Source organism: Danio rerio, chromosome 19 (genome assembly GCF_052040795.2).
Source record: "Danio rerio strain M-AB ecotype USA chromosome 19, GRCz13ab, whole genome shotgun sequence".
Classification (NCBI taxonomy): domain Eukaryota; kingdom Metazoa; phylum Chordata; class Actinopteri; order Cypriniformes; family Danionidae; genus Danio; species Danio rerio.
In genome coordinates this window covers 39,986,016-40,005,268 of record NC_141039.2, presented here as the reverse complement: position 1 = coordinate 40,005,268, position 19,253 = coordinate 39,986,016, and the positions used below count along the sequence as shown (strand labels likewise).

Here is a 19,253-nt window from a genome sequence, read left to right as displayed (position 1 = left end):
CCTCCAGGACCGAGTTTGGACAAGCTCTATCTTTTAAATTGATATGTTTAATAGGAAGCTATACAATATCATATTTGTGCCTATACAAAAAAAAAAAAAACTTGTAACGGTCCAAAAATGAGTACACCCAAATTTATGTCAGGGAAAACTATTAAATAAAATAAAAAAAGAGGAAAAATCAAGAGAAACAAAAAATATTTAACATTAGTTTAAATTTTGAAGCTTGTGATTCCCCATCCCCCCCCCCTCCCCCAACATTTTATTCACTGAGAAATGGATAAAAATATTTCTTTTTAAAATGGGGTGAAAATTTTAAACCCCCCATCTGAATTTTTTTTTCATTTTAAAATATTTCCCAAATGATGTTTAACAGAGCAAGGCCATTTTCACAGCATGTCTGATACTATTTTTTCTTCTTTGTTTTATTTTGGCTAGAATAAAAGCAGTTTTGAATATTTTATGAACCATTTTAAGGTCAAAATTAGTAGCCCCTTAAAGCTATTTTTATATAGTCTACAGAACAAACCATCATTATAAAATAACTTGCCTAATTACACTAACCTGCCTAATTAACTTCATCAACCTACGTGGTCTACCTAGCCTTTAAACATCACTTTAAGATATATAGAAGTGTCTTGAAAAATATATAGTTAAATATTATTTATTGTCATCATGGCAAAGATAAAATAAATCAGTTATTAGAAATTAGTTATTAAAACTAATATGCTTAGAAATGTATTGAAAAAATCTTCTCTCCGTTAAACAAAAATTGGGGAAAAAAACAAACAGGGGGGCTAAAAATTCTTTCATTCATTTTCTTGTTGGCTTAGTCCCTTTATTAATCTGTGGTCGCCACAGCGGAATGAACCGTCAACTTATCCAGCAAGTTTTTACGCAGCGGACGCCCTTCCAGCTGCAACTCATCTCTGGGAAACATCCACACACACATTCACACACACTCTCATAGACTACGGACAATTTAGCCTACTTAATTCACCTGTACCGCATGTCTTTGGACTGTGGGGGAAACCGGAGCACCCGGAGGAAAACCACGCGAAGGCAGGGAGAACATGCAAATTCCACACAGAAACACCAACTCAGCCGAGGTTCGAACCAGCGACCTTCTTGCTGTGAGGCGACAGCACTACCTACTGCGCCACTGACTGTTCTGACTTCAACTGTATGTATATATGTTTAAATATAAGGTGAAAACTTACATGTATACAAATGAAATACAGAACATTATTGAACATATGTTTTTGACGAAAATCTAATGGTGCTGATGAGGAGACACAGTGAGGTATTATACAGGTATATTCTTGCACTTTGAGAACATTCACATTCATATTCATATGTCTGCCTAAAATGCCAAATATTTTAATCTACATAAATGAAGAGGGATTAAGTAGATTAAAACACTACCAAACTACCATTGTATTGTCCATTTCTGTAAATATTAATTACTAGCAATGATTAATTTCACTAAATATCTTGCTGCACTAAAACAAAAAGTTTTAAGATATGCCTAAAGCATACAGTTATTCTGGATATATTGAAGTTGGTCTCACACGTTGCACTGGGATAGTGCAGACGAACATAGTTGTCCAATTTCGACAGCGGATTTAGCTATGATCCCTGGAACTGAATGACCAGATTAAATCTGTTTAAAGCACACAGTGTCTGTCCTTGAGTAAACCACTACTCCTGATGCTCTCATTGTCTGGCATTAATGTATATAAATACCTGTGAGTAATTCCAAAGGCCCTTGGAAATGTCCAATCATGTGGAGCTCGAAATTAAATCCTCTCAAATCTGTCTGAAACTCCCTGCAGGAAAAAGTGCCTGATTGATTCTTCATTGATTAAAAGGGAAGCAGGTAAATGATGAAGAAAATGTGGGGCTGGCGTTCAATTAAAAACATGAACCGAATGAATTGTGTGATATGCAGATTAATTAATCGAATCAATTGTAATTATTCACATCAATTGTTTTAATGAGAAGGGTAACGTGTAAAACAAAGGCAGCCAAGATGGAGCCGGACAAGGTGTCAAAATCTAGCAAATTCTGCAAAAATCAGATGAGTTATTTTTGTTTGTTTGTTTAATTAAAAATAGTTTTTTTTTTCTAGCCAAAATAAAAGAAATAAGACTTTCTATTTTCAGACATACTGTGAAAATTTCTTTGCTCTGTTTAACATCATTTGTAAAATATTTAAAAAAGAAAAAAAATTTAAAGGAGGCTAATAATAATTCACTGCTTCCTTGATATATAATTGCAGTCAAAAATAGTTCTTGAGGTCAAAAAAATGTATATGTCACAAATATTGCTTCTAACTATTTGAAAAGCCATTACAAAATAAGCAAATTTAGGGGTCAAAAGGAAAAAAAAATATATAAAAATCCTGGTAGGAATGGGATTGAACGTGTGAAATAAACAGCAAGAGTGTGCAGGTGTTCTTGCACTGTTTTTTTTCTCTTTATCTCACACAGTTCCTCAATCTGTCAGTGTGTGACGCGTCAGTGAGCCGGCCTGTCACCTCACCCAGCAGGAGCTGCAGTCGCTGCCATGTGCTTCTCTTAAGGCCACATTACAAATGGGATTCCAGCACTGTTTGGCATCAAGTTCCTCACAGACACCAAGGTCCTGAATAACCACAATCTACTTACAAAAAAAAATCATAATCCCTTGTGCGATGCTGAATTATGTGTCCACCTTCTAAAAAACTGAACAAATAGCCTAAAGTGCAAAAATGAGCAAATAGCCTAAAGTGTGAATGCATTAAACAGACCCATAGGCAAAACCAAAATATACGTTTGAGGTTGTAATATTTACTTGCTTTTTAAATATTTTGGATGTGATTTTTATAATATGCATACTACTGTTTAAAATGTGGGGCATGTAAGACTTTTATTTGTTTATTTTTGTAAACTATACAATGCACACAGACTTTTAATTTTCAGCCAGCCATCCCTAGGGCTTCCGAAGAACTCTCTTTCCATTATAAAATCACCACATTTAAGGTCTGATTTTTAAAAAAAATCAGTGATCTTTACTGCCTAATAGATATATGATGTGAAATGGGTGTCAGACCAGGCAAGAAGCACTGCATTGAATTAAATTTTCCCCAGCCATGTTTTTAAAATGTGACAATTTATTTACTCCAGTATTTTCAATGGAGTTTCTTCAGCTTCCGTGATGAACACCTAAATGAATGCTTAAGTCTATTTAACTGAATATGTTATAATTACATTACATCAATGTTGTAAAAAGAACCTTGTAAAATTGAAAATAGTAACATTAAGCATTCACCGAAGGTTAGCTGAAAAACACTAGCTGTGCATATAGGCGAATTATCAACCTACAGTACGTCACACATGACGTCACACAGGTCCCCGATTGCAAAAAAAAAAAGACCGGTTGCGATAGTAAACATGTTGTGCTGTGCGGTAGGACGCTAAATTCTAAAAAAAAAAAAAAATAAATAATTGAAAACTTAACGTTTCCCATACACCACACTGCTTTAATGCCAATTCCAGACGTCTTTGGCTAAAAGGGAGCTGAATGAAGTGACGACCTAACTAGAAATGCTGGACTCTGCAGTTCTCATGTTATATCAGGTAAGTTCAAGACAAGCTGTTATAATATGCTGAAAAGCATTATGTAAATAACATATATAATATGTAATCAATATATCTTATTTCTAAGACAAAAACAAACTCTGTACTGCATTGGATGTCATTCTCTCGCTGTAAATGCTAGTGCTCCCGGTTTTTTTTCTGCTTTCTCCCTGAGCCGCATCCTGAATGTTTACAAACATGGTAATTCGTCAATAGTCCATTTTTAGAGGGACTTTTGCCAAGATTTTATTTTTTTTTGAAGTTCCATGTAAAATGTTTTTTAGACTCAAATAAATGCTAAGTATGGACTAACCCAACACTTGGGTTATTTTTTCAATTAAATTTAAACTACACTTTTAAACTTTGGGTGTGTCCATATTCGGCCCAACCTGGATTTTTTTTTTAGTTTTTTAGAATTGTATAACACATTATACATGGAACTCGTAAAAATCCTTTAAAAATTTTACTAACTTTTTTTTAGCCTAAAGGTATTCTTAGTGCACTAATAAGAATACATAATGTCTCAAAAACTGCCCAATAATGTGTTATTTCTAGTAAATGTAATCAGATAAATAATCGTAAGACCACTTACAAGAAAAAACAATTATTCCTTTTGTGTAATAATGCACACTATTTAATCATGTAGTATTGAACTTTGCTGTTAGCTAGAAAATACATCTATTCATTCATTTATCCGTTTTTCTTCAGCTTAGTCCCTTTATTTATCAGGGGTCGACACAGCGGAATTAACCACCAACTTATCCAGCATATGTTTTACGCAGCAAATGCCTTTCCAGCTGCAGCCCACTACTGGGAAAACACCCATACACACTCACTCACACTTATACACTACGCCCAATTAAGTTTATTCTATTTACCTAAACCACATGTCTTTGGACAGTGGGGCAAAGCGGATCACCTGGAGGAAATCAACGGCAACATGGGGAAAAAATGCAAATTATAGGGCTGGGTGATTTGGCCTGAAATCAAAATTTACTGTAGATTAAATGAACATTACAAATAATGAAAATTATTTGATAGATTTATTTTATATTTGTGCCCTCATAGCTCACTGACAGGTTTTACACATACATTATATATTAAGTGAGAGATTTTTGAATGAAGTGTGCATTACATGATTTAAAAATAATGGAAGGAAACAGACACTATCTACTATTATTTAGTATCTATGATTATTTATTGAACATCAGTGTTGAACAACTGAAATAAACACACAAATTGCCAAAATCGAGCTGTCGCTTTTTTCTTTTAAAAAAAGTGAAAATAAATAACTTGCAACTTTGGAAACTATTTTGAATGTTTTTGAAAGTAAGCTTAGGGAAAGTCATTGAAAAAATCTACCTAGAAAAATTTGATCGATTATTGGTTCTGATTGTTGATTTTAATTACTTTTCAATTAATCTCCCAGCCCTGGCCAACTCAAAACACACAAAAAATGCCAACTGACCACGCCGGGACTTAAACCAGTGACCTTCTTGCTGTGAAGTGACAGTGCTAATCATTGTGTCGGCCTAAAAAATACATTTCAAATATTTTTGTAGCGCTTCATGGAAAAAACTAAAAGCAAGCAACATACACTCTAAAGAATACTGGGTCAAGACAAGGTCAACATTAGGTCAAATATAAACAAACCCAAAGCTGAGTTTTTCAATTACATTTAAAATACACTTTTTAACCCAGTGGGTGTGTTTGTCCATATTTGACCAAGCAATGGATTGAGACAAACCCAGCATTTTTACAATGTAAGGCTGCATTTCCAAAGCATGGTTCAAATGACCCAATTCTTTTTTTTTTTTACTTTTTAAAAAACAAATTGAATACAGACTGATACACCATCAAAATCCGCAGTGTAAATGCAGCCTAAGACAATTAATTTGTTTCAAGTTTGCATTAGTAAACATTAGTTTGTCTTGGGATTGTTAACTACAGTACATAAGACTTCAGCTTAAAGGAATCCCTTTTCAAGAGTTCACACTATGCTGATGATCTATCAAAAGCTTGTTTGGCATGCTGTCCCGAGAGAGAGCCCCGGATCTCAGAACTCCCCGGCTGCGGTAGCACAGGGAACATGAGAAAAGGGGTTAGATAAATGCTTGAATGTTGTGCATGTTGTATATCTTTGGATGGTGGGAGGAAACCGGAGAACCTGGGGAAAACCCATGCGGACACGGGGAGAACATACAAACTCCTCACAGAAACGCCCACCGGCCTGGTGGGACCAGTAGCGGCAGTGTTTTTGCTATGGGGCTCACAGTGCTAACCACTGGGCCGCCGTGCCGCCCGATCAGAGGTAAAGGAGGAGAATAGGGGAGGAAGGGGGGTTTCTTCCAAACGAAGATAAAATGGACTGAAAACTGTGGTTATTTGTAGTAGCTTAGGGCTCATATGATTGGAGGATAGTGATTAGCTAATATGAGACTGGCCGTGATAAATCTTAAGCACGTGATCCTCTCTGAATTAGTTTATGAATAAATTTCACTTATTTGCATAACCCACTGACACAAGCATTCATTTCATGTGTCAGAATATGATATCATATTCTATTGATTTTGAAAACATTCCACCTTCACATAACAATCATTCTACAGGCTTATATGGACAACATATGAACTATTTCATTACAAGTTGCTCACAAATCGTCTATAGAAAAGCAATTGCCTAATTTCAAAAAAGCTTGGTATGCTTTGTCTTCCTCCCTGTAGTCTGACCATGCCATACCAGCCAGTGCCTGCTTGAGGACAGCTGTGGGCTTTTGAATAAGTTCCCTGAGAGGTCGTTGGTTCAGCTTTCAGAGCAGATGGCAGGGGAGTTTCTGTGTCAGTTTGAGAGTGAAAGCAGCCCGGCACCAGCCACAGCGCATGGCATGAGGCGCTGGCACCTCCCTGTTTCTGTCATATTACTCCAGAGAGATTCTGTGTTTGGGTGTTTGTGCACCTGTGTGTATGTCTGTGACGGCATTAGCATTTAAATTCCACCATCGCAGCCTCATTAATTTGTATGGCTCTGCCTTCTTTATTCCTTAATTTCCCCCTCGCGATCTAATTTCAGCCTTTAAAATGCAATCCAATTATACGTTGGCTTGAGTTGTTCCAAAGTGCAAACATCAACTGATCTTTGTCTAACAGCTCACAGTGAGCCTTTAAGTCTGTACATGATGGTCTGAGCCAAAAAAGGAAGGTGAATATAACACTTTGCATTCAGCATATTAGTCAGTAAGTGCTAAAAGGATACCATCTGTGTTTTAAATACTTGCAGTACATGTCCGCAACCCAGACTCATTCTGAAAACGTACCGCTATATACAGTTCTAGAGAGCGCCAAATACCTGTCTGGAGCTATGCTTTTTTTTGTGCAATTTTTAACCGCTGTGTATGCTTTTTCAGATCTTAAATTTCTCTCATGAGTGCCATTCGCGCCTGCTGTTCTTGCGTAAATCCACTAGAGGCCGCTGTTGACTGACTGACTGACTCATTGAATGATTAATCGATTGACTGACCCACCCCCAATAGTGTTTTCAAAAGCACTGATTGGCCGCCCACCCACTTCCCTAAACCCAACCGGCAGTTTTAAAAAGCAACCCAGTAAAAGAAAAGCCCTCACCAGACTTTTACCGCGTTTTCAGATTTTACCACATTCTCACCCTGTTATTTATTTGTTTGTTTTATTTATCGGCTTTTGCTTTTGTCTCACTTCTAGAAATGTTCTTCGCCGGACTCGAACCCTCTCAAGGTCAACTCCTCTCTGCGTCTCAAGTCCGTCAACGTACATGGCGAGCTACTGAGCAAACTGGTAACAGCAGGAAAGCCGTCCATAAGGAGGTTAGGCTGATGAGCGCGAAAAGGAACAGCTTCATACTGCCTCATAATACCTCACATACCTCATAATTTGTGATCTCCAGAAATGTATATAGGGTTGCACTTTCAGAATGAATCTATGTTGTGTGTATGTGTATCACATCACAAGATTGTAGAGTGACATATGAACGGCCTTGGTATTACACAAACTTTTGATATGAAAATTTTGCCTCAGAGGTTGGGTTTAGGGGTAAGGTTGGGCCATACAGTGTTTTTTTATAGTATAAAATACATTGATGTACTGTTATAACAAATTCTCTGCTATGTACTAAATATATTTAACAGTGTCCTTTAATGTAAGATTGGCAGTAAAACATACACTATGCAGCAGTTTACATCAGCTTTCTCTTTGAAATATTCAAAACAATTAGTCAGTCCCACCAGTGGGTGTCTACTTCAGAAACTACAATCCTACATGACAGTTCAAATGCTGTGTTCTGATGAGGGAAGTCAAAACTAGACAGAAAACAGACTGCCTGTAGATGATCAATTCTGACTATTAACAGAACAGTGCCCAAATCCTAATATTTTCCTATCTGGTTTTTAACTAACTAGAATTTATTTAGATTTCCTAAAGAGAAAGGGTAGAACTTCAAGTCTTTTTTCATGCAGGTGGTGGGAGTGTGACAGAAATGATCAAGGAACCAGCATGTGCATTATTCCCAAGGCTTGCAACCAAGCAGAAGGTTAAGACAATGAATGTGCCAGTTTTGTTACCGTCTTTGCTCTTGAGGGAGCCGAGGTTGGATGAGGTTTCGCTTGGGGCCTGAACACAGTAGACCTCTCTTGTCTGAACTCCTCCTCCACAGAGCCCGGTCTGATTGCTCCTGCGGCGGTCCTGTTGGCTGAGGAGCACATCCACCCTGCAGTCGCTCCACTCTGTGCTTCTCCAATTATACCTGCGGAAAAGACGAAGATCTGCTGATGAGTATTTAATGTTCCCTTTATTCATCCTCTGAAGCCTAGAGATTGAAAAGCTGAGCTTGTGTTTTTTTGAACAAAAATAAACTGTCCTTTGAGTTATAAATACAGACGATTTTAAATAGACCAATAAAAAGCCATGCCAGTCACGATGTGCACCGAGGTCATGGCTTTATTGAGCTTCATTGGGTTTGAAGGCCGGTCTGCTCTTCTTTGATTCATCATGTTGGCAAAAGAACACAAGGGAAACGGCATCAAAGATGAGCTATGGATTGCAACATTACAGAACAACTATTAAAAAAAGAAGAATCACACAGTCTGCATTAACAATCATTTGAATGCTTGATTTGAATTGTTATGCCCCAAAGAAAGGAAAAACATATTTAAATATCACCCATGTTGACATTAGTTCCCATTAGATAATCAAAGAGCAAAGCTAGCCAAATCGCAAAAAAATTTTCAAACTTCAAATAAAACTTTTGACATTTAGAGCTTTTTTGTTTGTTTGGATTGTATTTTGTTGTATATGTTGTTTAAATTGTTATATTGTATATATATATTTTAGTTCTTCTGAAGTAAAAAAAAATGATTATGCATTTTGGAAAATGAATTTAAAAAGCTTTACATGATAACAAATTCATTTTAATAGTATTAAAAAAAGTAAATAAACATACAAAATCGATCAATCAATCAACCAACCAACCAGCCAACCAATCAATCAATCAACCAACCAAACAATCAATACATCAATCATCCATTTAACCAACCAACCAATAAATCAATCAATTAATCAACCAAACAATCAATACTTCAATCATCCAATCAACCAACCAATAAATAAATCAATCAATCAACCAAAAAAAAAAAAAAATCAATAAATTATTTAACCAAACTAATCAACCAACCAACAAACCAATCAATCATTCAACCAAACATTCAATACATCAATCAACCAAACCAAACCAACCAAGCAACCAACCAACCAACCAACCAACCAACCAATTAATCAACTAAACCAATCAACTATTTTCCATTGATGGATTGCGGCTGGAAGGACTTCCATTTATCTGGTGGTTCATTCCGCTGTGGCAACCCAAGATTAACAAAGGGACTAAGCCAAAAAGAAAATGAATGAATTAACCAACCAACTAACCAACACATCAACTAACCAAACCAATCAATACGTTTATCAACCAAACCAATCAACCAACCAATCAGCCAACCAAACAATTGCATAAATCAGTCAAACCAACCAACCAACCAACCAATTAATCAACCAAACCAATCAACCAACCAACCAACCAACCAAATAATCATTCAACCAAACAATCAATCAGTCAATACATCAATTAACCAAACCAATCAATAAACCCAAAAATCTATTAATTAACCAAACAATCAATTCATCAATCAACCAACCAATTAACCAACCAATCAGTCAACCAAACAATCAATACATCAATTAACCAAACCAATCAATAAACCCAAAAAATCTATTAATTAACCAAACAATCAATTCATCAATCAACCAACCAAACAATCAATCAGTCAGCCAAACAATCAATACATCAATTAACCAAACCCATCAATAAACCCAAAATATCTATTGATTAACCAAACAATTAATACATCAATCAACCAACCAACCAATCAATCAATACATAAATCAACCAAATCAATCAACCAACCAAATAATCAATACATCAATCAATCAATCAATCACAGCAATCAACCAATCAATTAACCAAACAATCATTACATCATTCAAACAAACCAACCAACCAACGAACCAATCAATCAACCAAACACTCAATACATTAATCAACAAACCAATCCACTAACCAACCAATCAATAATTGGTTAAATAACTAAATTCAACATTACAAAACAAAAAATAAAACATCTGTTGTATCTATAAAATGTAAATCAATTACAACCTTACAATCTTCAGTTGCTTTCAGACCACTTCAGTTAAGTCTTTAGTGCTTTTACTGAAGAAATGATGATATGCATAACCAAAAGAGACTACCTAAGCTGTAGTTCAGTGTTGCAATTGTGAGCATAGCTGACAAAGAGAGAACTTCCTCTCTGCTGCTGGCCTTTGATCACCATTTCTTTTTCACATGTGTCTTGCTGATCAAAAGCTCGAGAGCAAATTCAGAAGGAAATGCTGCTGGTGTGTCTGTGAATGCATACGCGTGTGCATTTGTGCGCCGGTGTGTTTAAATGCCCAGTGACCTTCTCTGTTGTAAGTCTTGCTCCCAGCTTTCAAAACAGTTCAAATAAGCAGAGTAAAAAGAAACGAGAGCATTTTTGAAAACATATTTTGACCATAACCCACTATTGCTTTGCTTCTGTAGTGTAAATAAAAGTATATGAAAAATGCATTCTGGTATTTTAATACAACGGAGCATTTTTTTTAAACCAATAGAGAATTCCTGCTGACTTTCCATGGTAATGGCTCTCGACCTATTTCACAGATTCAAAAATGAAGTCCATTTGACCTCACAAATGCAGAGCTCCATATTCATGAGCCGTGAGTCAGTGTGTATTGAGTGTGCTTCTGACAAAAAGCAGCATTCGATATTTTGTTTTAAGGGCCTCGCTTTCCATTTATGCAGCCCTACATGAGCCACATGTAATGTGCGAAATGGTAAAGCTCGCTTTTTAGCATTCTCTTCTAACTGTCTTGAATGAGTAATGAACTGCACACCCACTGTGAGTGGTTAAGTAGCATCCATCACAAGCAGAACAGTGTATATTTGATTAAATATCTAACACAATTATGAATAATAATAAAATTATGAATAATAATAATAATTATGAATGATATTAAAAAGTGAACTTGCCATTCTGTTGATTTTTTTATTCATTTAAATCCAGTAAAGCCGAATTAGGTAAGGAGATTTTAATGATAAAGAAACATATTCAAATGAATGCACGCCTGCCTCTCATCCTGGACACACTGGTTTGAATCCCACTCTGTGAGAGTAAAACCAGACTGGTGACCCAAATACTGTAAATAAAGTCTCTCATTCCAGAAAATAGTGGTTTGAATCCTGCAGACTTGATCTGTAGGGTTAAAATTAATGCCGTGGCCCGGATAATATTGAGTATAAAAGAACCCACCTACTATGTCCAATGTAAATAAGGCTTCAAAACGTGCACTAGGGACTGACGCAAGAGGCTACGGTATTTAACATCCTACATAAAAGATGATGAACTTTTTCCCAAGTATATATTGTAGTAGCTTGACCTTAATCAAGCTAAATTACAGTTTCACTATAGCCTGCCTACCACAAAACAACAAGAAGATGAATAAATGACACAGAATTAGCTTTCCCTTTGTGAGGTTTACGATATGCTTAACAGTGGGTGAATATTACATGTTAATGGTTACAAGCAATTCTGGGCCATCAGAAACTCATTTCGGGGACGTTAAAACCCCTGCTGTAAATGATTCTTAGTGACAGCATTGAAAGTACGTTGTTAGTTTGGCCTTCTCCCATATCAGAAACATTGTTTTTAATTTCTGCAAATAGCTTTGAGATTTAAACTGTAGGGGTTATATTATTGGTAGGGGTTATATTGGTGCCGTGACCCGCATGGGAGTGAGCATAAAAGAGGACAGCTAGTAAGAACTACACGAATAACTCTCACTCCTCAGGCCTCGAAAGGTGGCTACGGTCTCTAGAATCTTTTATTTGAGTTTTTTCTTCTGCTCAAAACAAAAGAAGATATATTAAATAAAAAGCTGAAAACCTGTAACCACCCACATAGCAAAATTTCTCTGGCCCAGCTCTGGCCCACACAATCAGGTTTTGCTTGGCCCACATGCCGCAGTGAATTACGGTACATGACTGGACCAAATCTGGCTTTTAGACAAGGGCCAAACACAGACCATATCTGGGCCAAGTCTCAGCCAAGTTAATAACTCATAACTGGGCCTGAACTGGGCCAGTAAGGTTGGTGTGTCACGATTGCAATGAAATTGATAAACCCATGAAGCATTGCGCTTTAGGCACACTATGGGCATTGTTTTTTCTCATTGACCTGATTGGTAGAATTGATTTATTTAATCAAAAATTATTTTAATGTATTTTAAATGTGGGTCAAGACTGGCCAAACTCACGTGGCCCACAATCATTTTTTTAAATCTGGGCCAAATACTACGTTTTACATCTGGCCCAAATCTTGTGTGCCGCATTATAGACAGTGCCACCTCTGCCAAACCCAGGCCATGGTTGGCCCACATGCTGTATGCCAGTGCCGGATGAATGCCTGCTGTCCCAGCTTAATGCCAAATCTGGGCCAGAATTCTTTGCTACTAGGGCATTGACTTCTATAGTATTTGTTTTTTTTTTTTAAATTAAGAAAGTCAATGGTTACATGTTTTCAGCTTTTTTTTTTAAATAAAATAGCACTTTCTGTGTTAAACAGAGAAAAGAAAGATTTGATATCGCTTTGAGATATAAACTGTAGGGGTTATATTATTGGTAGGGGTTATATTGGTGCCGTGACCCGAATGGGAGTGATTATAAAAGAGGACACTAGTCAGAACGGCATGAATAAACCTCATTACGCAGGTCTCCAGAGGTGGCTGCTGTTTTTAGAGTCTTTAGTTTGAGTTTTTCCTTCTGCTGAACACAAAAGATTTTTTAAGCTGAAAACCTGTAACCATTCACTTCCATAGTATTTGTTTTTCCAATTGAGAAAGTCAATGGTTACAGGTTTTCAGCTTTCTTTAAAATATCATTTTTCATTTTTAACAAAAGAAAGATTTGGATCAAGTGTAGGTTAATTAAATAGTGAGTACCTTTTAATTTTAATAGTTACAAACCATTCTGGGCCATCTAAATTTCATTCTAGGGAATGTTTTTGGTCATAAACACCTGCTGTAAATGATTCTCAGAGACAGCATTGAAAGCACATTGTAAGTTTGGCCTTCTCCCATATCAGAAACATTGTTTTACTTCCTGCTAATAGTTTTGAGGCTTAAACTGTAGGGTTAATTTTTGGTAGGGGTTAAATTAGTGCCGTGACCCGGATGGGAGTGAGTATAAAAGAGGACACTAGTAAGAACTATGTGAATAAACCTCACTCCTCAGAACTTCAAGAGGTGTCTGTGGTCCTTACAGTCTTTAGTTTGAGTTTTTTTCTTCTGCTGAACACAAAATAAGATTTTTTAAAGCTGAAAACCTGTAACCATTAACTTCCATTGTATTTGTTTTTTCAATTGAGAAAATCAATGGTTACAGGTTTTCAGCTTTATTTTAAATATTGTATTTTGTGTTTAACAGAAGAAAAAAAGATATGAAATAAGTGTAAGTTGATTAAATAGTTAGTACCTTTTATTTTAATTGTACAAGCCATTCCGGGCCATCTGAATCTCATTCTGGTGGACGTTTGGTCATAAACCCTTGCTGTAAATGATTCTCAGAGACAGCATTGAAAGCACAATGGTAGTGTGGACTACTCCCATATCAGAAACATTATTTCAACTCCTTCTAATAGCCTTGAAATTTAAACTGTAGTGATTATATTATTGGTTGGGGTTATGTTGGTGCCGTGACCAGGATGGGAGTGCATATAAAACAGGACACCAAGTAGAAACTATGTGAATAAACGTCACTCCTCAGGCCTCAACAGGTGGCTGCGGTCTTTACAGTCTTTAGTTTGAGTTATTTTTTCTGCTGAACATAAAAGAAGATATCTTTTTTTAAAAACCTAAAAACCTATAACCATTACTTCCATAGTATTTGTATTTCCAATTAACAAAGTCAATGGTTACAGTTTTTTGGCTTTATTTCATACCATATATTGCGTTTAAAAAGAAGAAAGAAAGAAAGAAAGAAAGAAAGAAAGAAAGAAAGAAAGAAAGAAAGAAAGAAAGAAAGAAAGAAAGAAAGAAAGAAAGAAAGAAGTAACTCAAACAGGTTTGGAACAAGTGTACGGTACTTTTATAGTGAGTACCTTTTCATTTTTTTGATGAACTATTAAATTAATGGAGCTACATTACAGTTTCACTACAGCCTGCCCAACACAGAGAGCAACATAAAGGTGAGAAAAAGACAAATAATTAACTTTCCCTTTATGAGATTTATGAGATGCTTAACAGTGGGTGAATATTAAAATTTAATGGTTACAAGCCATTCCTGGCCCCCTGAAATCTCACTCTGGGGGACGTCTGGTCGTAAACCCCTGCTGTAGAGGATTCTCAGTGACAGCACTGAAAGCACAGGTAGGGTTGGGTGAGAGATCAGGGCCGGACACACACTGGGTCAGCGCTACAGGAGCACCATTCACCTCTGTCTATTACAGACGGGCACTCGCTATGCTCTGGTGAGATCCAGTGCAGCGAGGTGATGAGTGATGGGGAATGGACCGGTCCATCTGTGGGGGATATCAGATTAGACAGCGTGTGGTCTGTCCTCTCAGACGTTCTCCATTCATCAGCTCACCTCCTCCAGGGTGGCGTTGTGCCAAACCACCAACCCGCTGCCATCTCTCCATCTTCCACAGCAGGACCCTCGACACCCACCCTCACTCCCCTCTACACTCCTCCATCTGGGTTTTAACACATTCGTGCTATACAAAGGCCTTCAGCAGATGACGTCCATACAGATTCTTTTGGCTTTAGACTATGTGAGTGTGTTTGTTTAAAACAACTGATTTATTTATATCAAGGAAAGTAAAAAAGAAATTAAAAAAAAATATATAAGATATAATTATAAATCTAATTAGTTGTATTTATTTATTTATTTATTTATTCGTTTGTTTTCTTACCTCATATGTTTTATTAAATAATTATGTACTGTATTAATTAATTCATTTCATTATTTATTTCTTTATTTATTTATCCATTCATATCTCATGAAATTCTGTGTTGGTGATTTAGCACTGTAATAGTTTAAGTATATTTTTGTAAAAAAAAATTGAAAATAGAGCATCACATAATAACATATTTTAAGAAAAATGCATTTGTATAATCATATGCATCATATTTCTATGCAAATCTAATAATTCATTCTGTAAATGTGTTTTCATTTCAATTACATATTATTTCATTGGATACAAAATATTTGACTTTACTGAGCGCACAAATTTTCGACATGTATATTGTGAATATTATATGTGCATGGTAGCATTTACATTCAGCTTTTTTATGCAATATCCTAAAATGTGCATAAAAATAGTTGGTATCTATGTATTCTTTATACACTTGAATTATTAGCCCCCCTTTGAGTTTTATTTCTTTTTTAAATATTTCCCAAATTATGTTTAACAGAGCAAGGAAATGTTCACAGTTTGTTTTCTTCTAGAGAAAGTCTTATTTGTTTTTTTTCAGCTAGAAAAAAAGCAGTTTTAAATTTTTAAGCACCATTTTAAGGTCAATATTATTAGCCCCTTTAAGCTGTATGTTTTTTGATAGTCTAGAAAACAATCCATCGTTATAAAATAACTTGCCTAATTACCCTAACCTGCCTAGTTGACCTAATTAACCTAGTTAAGCCTTTAAATGTCAATGTAAGCTGTATAGAAGTGTCTTTAAAATGTCTAGTAAAACATTATTTACTTTCATCATGACAAAGATAAAATAAATCAGTTATTAGAAATGAGTTATTAAAACTATTAGTTTTAGAAATGTGTTGAAAAAAAAAACTGAAATCGAGGAAAAAATAAACAGGGGGGCTAATAATTCAGAGGGGCTATATATATATATATATATATATATATATATATATATATATATATATATATATATATATATATATATATATATATATATATATATATATATATATATATATATATATGTGTGTGTGTGTGTGTGTGTGTGTGTGTGTGTGTGTGTGTGTGTGTGTGTGTGTGTGTGCACAGAAATAAAAAATATGCATATTTTAGAATATTGCATAAAAACGCTGGATGTAAATACCAATATATTATGCACATAAAATATTGGCAATATACACAATAAAACTGCACAAAATATTTAATTGAAAAATGTAACCCTATAGTTTGTCAAAAGTTTGAAATGACCCAGTATTTTTTCAGTATAGCGCAAGGGTGTTCATAATTTAAATCCAACTTTCTTCAACACACCTATCTGGAAGTTTCTAGTATACCTAGAAAGAGCTTGATTATCTGGTTCAGGTGTGTTTTATTCGAGCTGGAACTGGAACATTGTTAGTATTGTATTGTAGAGTATGTATTGAATACAATATTTTACAATAAAACCAACTACTGGGTAAAACTTTTTAATCAAATTTTCAACCCATGCAAACGTACTGGGTTTGACTCCCAAGAAAAGCAAGAGCTTATAAAATGCATACATTTAAATTCCATGCTTTGGATCAAAGAGTCATCACGAGTGTAAATGTAAATGCATAAATTAGCTCTACCACTCTATAATGATCAAGATTCAGGTGTGGAGCAGAATGGATGCAGCACTTACACGACACACGGCGGGATGCCTTCTCCTTGTGGTGAGCAGGGTTCGCTCTCCTCCAGCTCGGGACACTCGGCTCCTCCACCCACAGGGAACTGCTGCACTTGACGGGTGCGCGTCCGCTGGCCCTTTCGGCCGTTCAGATCGTAACACTCCTTCGAGCAGACAGACCAGTCTGACCACTCGCTCACTTCACAGTCCTTGGAGATCACACAGGCCTGATATGTCACTGGAAGTGTTTGCTGGGTGCACTGGCTGTAGAGACAGAGGGAAGTCTGTTATTGAGACAGAAAAATAAACTGCAAAAACATAGCACTTTGTGAACGATAGAAAGATTATGATATTGTGCAAGAAACATGAAGCACAAAAAAAATAGATACTATAGTTGAGAATTTACAGTATGTGACATTTTTCTAATTATTAATTTTACAGTTTGTTATATTATTTACATTATTTTCATTAATGATGTATATTTTTATCTGAAGCATTATTAGAGAATCATTTGTCCTTTAACTGTTTGTGTTACTTATTTCTTAGTAATTATTTTAAAAATTGACTTACTGGTTTCTTTTTTTTTTATTATTCAAATATTTTTACATTTACATTTACATTTAGTTATTTAGCAGACGCTTTTATCCAAAGCGACTTACAAATGAGGACAAGGAAGCAATTTACACAACTATAAGAGCAACAATGAATAAGTGATATAGGCAAGTTTCAGGTCTGTAAAGTCTAAGAAGGAAAGTATTAGTAATTTTTTATTAATTTAGTAATTTTTTTATCTTATTTATTTTTTTAGTAAAATTTTAGTAATTTTTATTTTTTTTTATTTTTTATTTTTTGGAGAACAGTTAGTGGTATATCCAGAGAGGCAATTGCAGATTAGGAAGTGAAGTGGATATTAAATAGTTGAGTTTTTAGTAGTTTCTTGAAAACAGCGAGTGACTCTGCCGTTCTGATGCAGTTAGGGAGTTCATTCCACCAACTGGGCAGATTGAACGTGAGCGTTCGCGAAAGTGATTTCTTTCCTCTTTGGGATGGAACCACGAGGCGACGTTCATTCACAGAACGCAAGTTTCTGGAGGGCACATAGATCTGCAGCAGTAAGAGCAGATAAGAAGGAGCAAGGCCAAAAGTCGCTTTGTTTTATTTATTTCTAATGGAATTCAATTTTCCCACAACACAAATACTGAACAACATATTAACACAGTACACAGCTACAAACATACTCACACCCCATAAAGAAAGAAAAAGGAAAAAAAAAATTATTAGGAAATTGTGGGTAAACTTTCACTTAGCATATAGTTACCCAGTGGCGGTTCTAGTATAAATGGCACCCTGGGCAAACCACCTCAAATACACCCCCTCCTCCATCCATACATTACATAAAGTGGTTGATAGATGGTAATATTTTATTTTATTTAACATTTCTAAGATATTTAACAAAAACAGTACAGAATAATTGACATTAAAAAGGGGAGAGATTGTCTCAGTTACCAAATATATATACATAAATACATAACATATGTAGCATAAACATATTTTTAAAAAAAAGCTGACAATATTCACGTTTTTACAAAGTCAGTGTCTTGCATGGGTTTCCTCCGGGTGCTCCGGTTTCCAAAGACCAAAGACATGCAGTACAGGTGAATTGGGTAAGCTAAAATTGTCCATAGTGTATGAGTGTAAATGAGAGTGTGTGGGTGGGTGTTTCCCAGTGATGGGTTGCCGCTGGAAGGGCATCCGCTGTGTAAAACATATGCTGGATAAGTTGGCGATATATTTCGCTGTGGCGACCCCAGATTAATAAAGGGACTAAGTCGAAAAAGAAAAGTAATGAATGAATGAATGAATAACCCAACGTTGGGTTTGTCCATATTTGACCCTTATAGCAACTTAGCATTTTTAGAATTTATTTAATTGTACAAAAATGATCAATATTGGTCTAAAAGCACTCAACGCATTAACAAAAAAGCTTAAAAATGACTAAAACAGACTTCAAGACCTGCACTGGATGGATGATGATGTCATTAATCTTATCATACTCAATCGTCCCCATCCAATTACTGTATATCATTACAGATACATGCAAAATGTCATAACGATAGCAATCTTAATGCCGCTTACACTCTGACCCAGAGTTTTGCTCATCTCTGCTCTTTAATTTCAGCCTCGCCGCAGTCACTACGGATCGGGATTCAATTAAGATATGGATCAAACTATGACTTCCATGAATTTTAATTAAGAGGCATCAAAAGCCTGTGATGGTTTGGCTTTGGGGTTTGTTGTGATCGAAACTGCGGCCCTCATTAGAGCTCTGACATCAGACACCAAACAAGATCTCATTTGTCTTAATCAGTCAGAAGAAGAAATCAGAGGCTCGGTTGATACA

At 35.8% G+C, this 19,253-nt stretch overlaps 1 protein-coding gene across 1 annotated transcript in view; it reads right to left on the bottom strand.

The window, feature by feature from the left end:
• The window catches only part of thsd7aa (thrombospondin, type I, domain containing 7Aa), a 215,681-nt gene that overhangs the window by 110,970 nt on the left and 85,458 nt on the right, over positions 1 to 19,253 (bottom strand). The window contains 2 exon segments of the mRNA NM_001122760.1: positions 8,209 to 8,390; positions 16,868 to 17,116. Of these exon segments, the coding sequence (NP_001116232.1) occupies positions 8,209 to 8,390; positions 16,868 to 17,116 (431 nt within the window).